Here is a 9,753-nt window from a genome sequence, read left to right as displayed (position 1 = left end):
TGCCAGGGGAGGCTCAGGTTGGATACTGGGAGAATTCCTGCATGGAAAGGGCTGTCCAGCCCTGGCACAGCTGCCCAGGGAGGTGGTGGAGTCCCCTCCCTGGCAGGATTTAAAAGCCCTGTGGATGTGACACGTGGGGACACAGGTCAGTGGTGGCCTGGGCAGTGCTGGGGGATGGTTGGACTCGATGGTCTCAGAGGGTTTTTCCAGCCTCAGTGATTCCTGGAGAAGGGCAGGACCAGGAGCCAGGATCCCCTTGCTCAGCCAGAACCCACGAGATGTCCCGAGCACAGTGACAGGTTTTACACCACAAGTTCCAGTGACCCCAGAGGGTTCACTCAGGGACAGTTTCTTATCCATCTGCTGCTGGATTACAGGGCAAAGGCTCACAGGGAATATTTCAGCTTTACCAGCCCCCCTGAACTGGTGGAACACGCTGCAGGGCAGCTCAGCCCTCCAGCCCTGCCCTTCTGCAAGGGGCACGAGCTGAAAGCACGGGCGTTAAGCAACACTTGTGGAGAAAGGGCTCAGAGTTATCTGGGGTTCAGCTCTGGAGTCCTTTACCAGGAGAGATGATTATTACAATTATTATAGTGCAGCTGCATTCACTGAACTCTCCTTCCAGCACCTGATGAGCCAGAAGATAAATAAAACAGGTGTAATCAGATCTAAGAGGCTTTTTTACAGTGAGGGTGGTAAAACACTGGCACAGGTTGTCAAGAGAACGTGTGGTTGCCCCATCCCTGGAATTGTTCAAGGCCAGGTTGGACAGGGCCTGGAGCAACCTGGGCGAGTGGAAGGCACTGCCAGCAACACAGGGGACCTCTCTCATGCCAGCTGTCATCACAAAAAGCTTCCTGCAGAGAATTCCTTAACGAGGGATGGAGACCCCAACACCCCGGAGGGTCCATCACCATCAGTCTCAACGCCCACTGCCCAGGCACTGGGGTATGGGGGGGCACTTCCCTGGGCACCTTTGCTCCAGGCACAGCAATTAACGAGCCAATTAACCCCGCTGTGGTTTTGGCAGCTGTCCCACTAGCGCCAAAGGGCACCCCAAACATCCAGCCTGGAACTCACCCACACCGGTGCCACGCAGGAACCTGCCCGAAGCCACACTTCAGGTGGCCAAAACACGCGCTGAGAACCAGGGAGAGAGGAAAGACAAGGCAGTGCCCACCCTTCAAACCTCGGTTTTCCCGGAGAATCCACCTCCAAGGGGAAAATTCCACGACCGACAAGGCTCTGGAGGCGGGCAGAGCCAGCTCCTCCCTCGCACCCCGTGGCAGGTGGGCACATCCCAACCCAGGGGCTGGCTGGGCACTCACCACCTGGCTGATGTCATATCCCCAGGGCAGGAACAGAATGCCCGTGTTGTACTTCTCCCAGTGGGAGAGGATGAAGGAGAACAAGACCACCCAGAGCAGGAGGTAGAGGACGAAGACGCTGACGCCGGTGGAGCCGCGGCCGAAGGTGGAGTAGACGGTCACCACGAAGTACACGCAGGCCCAGCTGTCCAGCCCGTGGTCGAAGAGCTCCCCCAGGGGGGTGCTGGAGTTGGTCCTGCGCGCCTGCTTCCCGTCAACTCCATCTGGGAGGAGGAGGAGGAGGAGGAAGGGGCAGTTCTCCTGGACAACCCACACACAAAGCACAGGGGGAGCCACCGCTCCCACCCTCCGGCGGGGAGCAGGGAGTGGGATTCCCACCCACCCCTGATCCATGGGAGGCTGGAAACGCAACAGGCTGACAAGGTTACGTTTAGTGCCTTGTATTTCCTCTGTATTCCTTAAAGCAGCCCCTTCCAGAGCCTAAAGGGAGAGCTGGAGAGGGACTGGGGACAAGGGATGGAGGGACAGGACACAGGGAATGGCTTCCCACTGCCAGAGGGCAGGGAGAGATGGGAGATTGGGAAGGAATTCTTCCCTGGGAGAGTGGGGAGGAGCTGGGCTGGAATTCCCAGAGAAGCTGTGGCTGCCCCTGGATCCCTGGAAGTGTCCCAGGCCAGGTTGGAGGGGGCTTGGGGCAACCTGGGCTAGTGGAAGGTGTCCCTGCCCATGGCAGGGGGTGAACTTTAAGGTCCCTCCAAACCCAAACCATTCTGTGATTCCTGACTATTTAAAGCAGACCCAAGACAGGATTTCACAATTTATCTCAAATTTGTCTCGGTTCCAGTTTCCTCCTTTCCTCATCTGCTGCTCTGGGACAACTTCCTTCTCTCCACTTTGCAAAGCAGCTCCCAGAAGCTGCTCCAGCAGACCCAGGAGCAGCTGGATCAGTGCCTGGCGGGAGACAGAATCCAACATTTCCCAGGGGGCTCAGAGACCGGGTGACAATGCAGCCAACAGCACGACCAGGTGAGCACAGCCCAGCAGGAACACTCTTACCTAACGTGTAGGCCATGAAGTTGAGGAGCCCCACAACGATCCACACTCCGTCGGGAACGTGCTGGTGGTCAGGAGCTGCAGGGATCAGACAGAGCCGAGTCAGGACAGCTCAGGACGAGCTCCCAGGGGGGTTTGTTTTGGCCCAAGAGGCCCCAGGACCAAGCAAAGCACCTGTACAGCTCAGTGAAACCGGGATGTGAACTTTTCGGGATGTGACGGCGGAGCTGCTCCACAACAGCTCACGAAACCAGGACACTGAGGAATTTTCCTTCCAGGATTTAACTTCTCCTCTGTCCCCAGATCCCCAAAAATCACAGGATCTAAGAACTGGGGCAGTTCCATAACCCCACTGCAGCACCACGGAGTTGTGTGCAGGGGACTCTCCTCGATCCCTCGCTCAGAGCATCGGGTGGAGCCTCTCCGGGATGTGGCAATTCCCGGTCTCCGTGCCAGGATTCCCCGCCCGCTCTCCAGTCCCATCCCTCCAATGGAAAAGGAGCTGCTCCCTCATGGCACCCCCACCTCCCACAGCATGGCCCTGGCAGGGACCCAGCACGGCCAGGGAGCCAGAGGGGCGCTGGAAAACAGCGGGAGGGCACGGGGAGGTCTCCTGAAGGAGCAGTGATTCCTTGGAATGCCACTCCCTGTTTCCTCAGGGCAGCAGGATGGTGCCTTCCCAGCGGCAAGCAGAGGGTGATGCCCACAAAGCCATCCCAGGAGGAGGGAAGGCACAAGGCTCTGGTTCCATCAGCACAAGGAAAGGTTCTCTTTCCAAGAGGGACGTGCAAAACGCGTGTGAGGAAGGGCCCCAAAGGATGAGCTTCACCACCCCTCCAAAGCCAACTTCTGAGAGACTGGGAGAGCTGGGGGTGCTCAGCTGGAGAAGGGAAGGATCCAGGGAGACCTGAGAGATCCTTCCAGAGCCTAAAGGGGCTCCAGGAGAGCTGGAGAGGGACTGGGGACAAGGGATGGAGGGACACGACACAGGGAATGGCTTCCACTGCCAGAGGGCAGGGAGAGATGGGAGATTGGGAAGGAATTCCTGGCTGTGAGGTGGGGAGGCCCTGGCACAGGTTGCCCAGAGAAGCCGTGTCTGCCCCTGGATCCCTGGAAGTGTCCAAGGCCAGGTTGGACGGGGCTTGGAGCAACCTGGGCTGGTGGGAGGTGTCCCTGCCCATGGCAGGGGATGGGACTGGAGGGCCTTGAAGGTCCCTTCCAAGCCAAACCATTCTATAATTCCATGATTCTGGATGTCTGGATGTCCTGGGGATTCTCCCCTTGACCTACTGTCAGCTTTTCCTCCATGGCCCAAGGACCAAACGTGACCCAAATCTTGGCAAACACCCCCTGATGCCACCCGAGCTCTCGACAGCCTGGACTCCCCTACCCACCAACAAAGGCAATCCCCAGAAAACAGGATCTTCCCACTTAACTGTGTTTTGATGACAGGCTCAGTTTTAGAAGAACAAGAATGAACTCTCCAGAGCAACCCAACCCAACCCTGGCAGGGGCAGAGGGAGAGAAAACACGGAAAGGGATCCACGGAGAGTTATCCCGCTGTAACCCCTTCCCTGGGACTCTGCCACGAGGGAAGGGACAACTGAGCCTTTGGAATCGCAGGCAGTGTTGGAAAGCTCAAAGCTGTGAACAGGGAGGCTGAGGAGGAGGATTTGGCCTGGTTGGTCTGCAGGGGTGGAGTGTTTTGCAAGAGGGCAGCGAGCAGGGATGTGAGGAACGAGGCTGCCGGTTCCAGGGAAGCAGCGCTTCCCACGTCACCCTGTGATTTTAAAACAAGGGCACCGGGTTGTTGTCTGCTCTGTAGGATGAGCCAATTCCTGCCCAAGATTCCAGCTGTTTGCTCCTCCCTCTGTAGGATGAGCCAATTCCTGCTCAAGATTCCAGCTGTTTGCCCCTCCCTCTCCCGCCTGATGCCAAGAGCTCACTCCCCTGGCAGCCGGAGGGAAGGTGTGGTACCCAGACAAGTCCTGGTCAAGAAGCCCAGTGGGTTCAACCCCCTGCTCTGTCCCATCACTTGGGAAGGCCCAGACCCAGGGAGCCTCCCCCACATGCTCTGGAATTCCCAGCACAGCCGGTGGCAGATCCACATCCCGCCGGGAACGCGCGGCCTTACCAGAGGCGTAGAAGTCCGGGTCGAAGTATGCCATGAGGAAGAAGTTGAACACAAGGAGCAGGAAGCCAGAGAAGGTGATCAAGTTTGGGGCCAGCCAGGTGGGGAAGATCTGTGGGGAAGCAGCAAAAGAGCAGAGGAACTCCTTAAACCACGGGCGAGGGAGCACGCGCTGCGGGGACGCCGTCCGGAGCATCCCGAGCCGCAGGATGGGATGCAGGGACTCAGGACAGGCTGCAGGCAGCCCCTGGGGGCTCAGGGCACCCCAAAAGAGGCAGCTGAGGGTGTCCCAGAGGCGGCTGGCGGGGCTCACCTTGACGATGGTGTTCCAGAAGGGATGCATCACGTACAGGGACAGGGGGTTGCTGTCCACGGCACTGTACTGGGAACCACAGAGGAAACAAAGCCACAGGTCAGGGCTCAGAAAGACTTGGGAAAGGCCAGAGATCCAGAATCACAGGGGTTGGAAGGGACCTTAAGGATCATCTGGTCCCAACCCCTCCACCATGGGCGGGGATGACTCCCGCTATCCCACTTATCCAACCTGGCCTGGAACACTTCCAGAGCTGGGGCATCCACAACTCTGTTCCAGTGCCTCACCATCCTCACAGTACAGAATTTCTTCCCAGTATCCAACCTAAATTTCCCCTCTTGCAATCTGTATCCGTTACTCCTTGTCCCATCACTGCTGTTCCAGGAATACTGAGCTTTCCACGAGGACAAAATCCACCCGAGTCTCGGCACTGCAACAGCACTTGGGTCAAGGGTGGAGTCTCCCCAAAAACAGTGTGAACATCCCAAAAAGCCCCCCCAAGACCCTGCATGGGGCACCCAGGGCACTCCTGGCGCTCACCCACTGACCCTCCAGCCTTTGGAAGTGTCAGCTCCAGCTCTCTGAGCCGGACACGAGGCAAGGAGAAGATGCTGATCCTTCACCAGGCACCTGCCTCCAACTGCTCTGCCCTGCCTGGGTGGGGAAAACCGAGGAGGGAGAGCTCCTGCCCCTCATCCCACCACTTCTGCAACATTTCAGGTGCTTGGGGCATGTTTGTGTGTGGGAGAAATAAAAACAGAAATGCAAATCAAAGGCTGAGACAACTCCAGTCAGGGAGTTGAACCTGGACACCCTTTGGCTCTGGAGAGCAGCACGAGCTGTCCTCTGCTCCCACAGCCCTTCTGACACAGATCTCCCTGGCTAAAGTCCTCTTCCCCAGGAAACACTTTGATAAGAATCCCAAGGAAATTCCACAGCCTATGGAACTCCTGGGCTCACACGCTCGGGGCTGGGCAGGGCAGAACCTGCTGCCCACCCACCCTTGGCCCCCGTGGTTGGGGCAACACCCCCCCCCAGGAGGGGCATCTGCTCGAGTCCAGTCCCAGCACAGAATCCCAGACTGGTCTGGGTGGGGAGGGAGCTGAAATCTCACCCAGTGCCACCCCTGCCATGGGCAGGGACACCTCCCACCAGCCCAGGTTGCTCCAAGCCCTGTCCGACCTGGCCTTGGACACTTCCAGGGATCCAGGGGCAGCCACAGCTTCTCTGGGCAACCTGGGCCAGGGCCTCCCCACCCTCACAGCCTTCCCAATCTCCCATCTCTCCCTGCCCTCTGGCAGTGGAAGCCATTCCCTGTGTCCTGTCCCTCCATCCCTTGTCCCCAGTCCCTCTCCAGCTCTCCTGGAGTCCCTTTAGGCTCTGGAAGGGGCTCCAAGATCTCCCTGGATCCTTCCCTTCTCCAGCTGAGCACCCCCAGCTCTCCCAGCCTGGCTCCAGCCCTGGCAGCATCTCTGGGGCCTTCTCTGGACTCTCTCCAGCAGGTCCCAAGTTTGGTCTGGCTGGTAAAAGGAAGCCCCTGCCCAGGCAGCAGCTCTGTGTCCCCTCCCAACCCCTGGCCCTGATCCTGCCCCATCACTGCACCCAGGGGTTGCTCCTCTCCTTGCCCACAAACCCCATTTTTCCCTGGAAGCAGCCTGTCTGTTTCCAAAGCTGGGGAGAAAGTGGTGGGAAAGGGACAAGCAACACCCTCCAGGAGAGGCAGCAGGGCCAGGAAGGGACAGCAAGGCCAGGAAGGGGCAGCAGGACCAGGAAGGGGCAGCAGGGCCAGGAAGGGGCACCAGCTCCTGCCAGGCTCCCATCTCACAGCGTTTGTTCCCAACGGGATGAAACCCACCCTTGGCGAGGGTTTCTGTGCCCCCTCCCAGCCCTTCCCTGCCCTCCCCAGGTCGGATCAGTCCATCTCCCTGGGATTCAGCCCCGGAGCTTCCATCCCCACGCCAGCCATCCCACGGGAGCTGCAGAGCCAGCAGCAGCAAACCCCAAGGCCGATGCCATAGGGGGGTGAGGGATAAGCCACGAGGAATTTCCATCCCAGCTTAGCGCAATTTTGGGAGGCAGAATTCCAAATGCTTTATGAGGTTAATAGGATTTGAACCACCAGTCAGGGGAGGAGGAGGAGGGTCTGATTTAATCTCATTATCCCCAAAACAAGCCTGGAACAAGAACACAGACGGAGTGAGGCAGGGGAAGCTCCGGAGCCTCCGTGCTCCTGAGGAACCTCGGGGAAGCTTTTCCAGGCTCATGGCTTGGGAAGCTTTCCCCTCTCCCTGCAAAGACTGGGGATAACAGTCAAAAGGCAGCTTTCTCCCATGGCCACACACATTCCCACCTCTCCTGCAGAGCTCAAAGAGCTGGAAGGACCCGTTTCTTGAGGGAGGGGGCAGCTGCTCTGCAGAGGTTTGTTGATACAACCATGGAATCATGGAATATCCTCAGCTGGAAGGGACCCACAAGGATCATCAGGTCCAGCTCCTGGCCCTGCACAGACACCCCAACAATCCCACCCTGTCCCTCAGGGTGTTGTCCAAACCCTCCCTGAGCTCTGGCAGCCTTGGGGCCACGGCCATTCCCTGAGGAGCCTGTTCAGTGCCCAACCACCCTCTGGGGAGGAACCTTTTCCTGAGATCCCACCTGACCCTGCCCTGGCACAGCTCCAGCTGTTCCCTGGGTCCTGTCCCTGGTCACAGGGAGCAGGGATTCGTGCTGCCCCTCAGGTGGAGCTGCAGACCCCAATGGGTCTCCCCTCAGTCTCCTCCTCTCCAGCTGAACAAACCCTCCTCGTGGTTTCCCCTCCAGACCCTTCCCCACCATTTTTTTTTGGCCCCTGGATGCTCTCCCACGGCTTTGGATCCTTCCTAACCCCCCCAGCTCCAGGCAGTCTCCTGGCAGGACACGTCTCTGGCAGTGCTGTGCCAGCTCAGGGGACACCCCCGGGGCACAGGGGGCTGGCTCTGGTGCCAGGCTGGCTGCCACCCTTTGGGACACCCAGCACACGGCTGCCTGCCCAGGACAGACGCTCCCAGAATTCCAATGAGCTGCAGTGAGGGACAGAACCCTGCCCAGCCTCCCCCAGCTGCTTTCCCTCGCCGGGTTTCCTCCCCATGGACATTCCCAAATTTGCCCCTTCCACCTCTTGGCCTGCGAGGCCACAAACCCGGCGGTGCCTGAGCTCTGTCATCCCCTCACCTCTGTCCTCACTGCAGTGAGTGTCACCTTCTGCATTCTGGGTCTCCACACACTGCTGTGGTCACCCACATCCTTCCAGGGGTGGCTTTTCTATCACGACCAACCATTCCCACCAGCCTGGACTCGGATTTCTGCCTCGTTTTCAGGGAGGGAGGGTCAGAGGGAAAAGGAGAAGTGCCCAGGAGGAGTTTCATCCCTCCCAGAGCAGCCAGGCATCTGTGCCAGGCCCTGCTCGAGTCCCATCCCAGCACAGAATCCGAGACTGCTCTGGGTGGGGAGGGAGCTGAAATCTCACCCAGTGCAGACACCAGCACCGTGTCTGCGGCCACGGCCGCAGGAAGGAGCTGACCCAGCCCTGACAGTTCCCTCGGGATTCGGGATGAAACTCCTTCAGAGAAGAGCAAAGGCAGCAGCAACAATCCTGTCACTGGCACCTGGATGGGGCCTCCAGTGCCCCAGGGAGCCACGGGGCACCCCAAGAACCAGGGCCAGGCCCGGCGGCCGCGGTGCCGTCGCAGACGAGCTGGCTGGAGTCGTGATGGGATTTACGGACACAAATGGCTCGTGGGGTTTGAAAACAACATTAATCTTGCAACCAGGAGGCTGCTGGAAGATTCAATTATGCGTCCAAAGAGGAAAAAAATACAGATTTATAGCCTGGAGTCTACTAACAGCCTTCCTGTCCCGGAAAAACAATTCCACGCTGAAGCGATCCGGCTCCCCGGAGCCGGCGGCAGAGCAAGAGCTGCCACAGACCCACGGAGCAGCCTGAGGGGGAAGGGACCCCCAGGGCCCATCGAGTCCAGCCCCTGGCCCTGCACAGGACAGCCCCAGCCTCCCACCCTGTGCCTGGTGGGATTCACACCATCCCCCCCTGTCACACCGGAGTCAGGGTGGGCTGGGGGAGGACAGCAGGCAAAGAGGGGTTTGCACATCCCATCCTGCTCACAGGCTCCCCAGGAGGACACATCCCATCCTGCTCACAGGCTCCCCAGGAGGACCCATGGCAGCTGTAGGCCACGGGCCCACGTTTCCACACCATGGGTGCGAGCAGCAGAGCAGCTCCAGCCAGTCCACAGGGCCGCTCCCTGTAAATCTCCTTAGGCACAAAGAGGGCACAAGGCAAAGAACCTTCTCCCATCAGGCTGAGGATGAGCCAGGAGGCAGAAAACTCACCAACCCCGGCCCACGGGAGTCAGCAGGGCCGTGCCAGGAAAAACAAGGCCCGTTTGCCCTCTGCCCACACTCGGCTGAGGGGTGAGGAGTCACCTCACCCCTGATGGTACTGATTAACCTGAGCCCTGTTTGTCGTTTCTAAGGTCACTTCTTGGCTGGCAGCAGCAGGGATCATCAGCTTTGCCACGCTGGCAGTGCTAGAGCTGCACCCACCACAGGAGCTGATGGGTTTGGCTGCCACCAGGAGCAGCAGCAGGCAGGGAACAGCAGGAGGGACATGGATGTCCCCCCTGTCTGCCCCAGCGGCAGCTCCAACACCAGCCCCTGGCCTCGCCCTGCCCGGGCTCCACTGGGCAGGTTTTAGACATCCAGCAAAAAAAAGACCTTCAAAACACAGCAGAGAATCATGGAATGAGGTTGGCATGAGGTTGGAAAAGTCCTCTGAGACCACCAAGTCCAACCATCCCACAGCACTGTCAAGGCCACACTGAGCCATGTCCCCAAGTGCCACATCCACAGGGGTTTTAAATCCCTCCATGGATGGG

The 9,753-nt window shown here is 59.1% G+C and overlaps 1 protein-coding gene across 1 annotated transcript; it reads right to left on the bottom strand.

Annotated features, from left to right (window-relative positions):
- Positions 1 to 916: 916 nt before the first annotated feature.
- LOC113940441 (ethanolaminephosphotransferase 1-like) lies at positions 917 to 9,074 on the bottom strand. Its single transcript, XM_027631581.1, has 5 exons — positions 9,017 to 9,074; positions 4,826 to 4,941; positions 4,516 to 4,624; positions 2,385 to 2,459; positions 917 to 1,591 (listed from the first exon to the last, which is right to left on the bottom strand). The coding sequence occupies exons 1-5, from the start codon at positions 9,072 to 9,074 to the stop codon at positions 1,077 to 1,079; spliced, it is 873 nt and encodes a 290-aa protein (XP_027487382.1). The 3' UTR covers positions 917 to 1,076.
- Positions 9,075 to 9,753: the final 679 nt, after the last annotated feature.

Source organism: Corapipo altera, unplaced genomic scaffold (genome assembly GCF_003945725.1).
Source record: "Corapipo altera isolate COAL_440 unplaced genomic scaffold, ASM394572v1 129884, whole genome shotgun sequence".
NCBI lineage: Eukaryota > Metazoa > Chordata > Aves > Passeriformes > Pipridae > Corapipo > Corapipo altera.
This window is presented reverse-complemented; position numbering and strand designations above follow the sequence as displayed.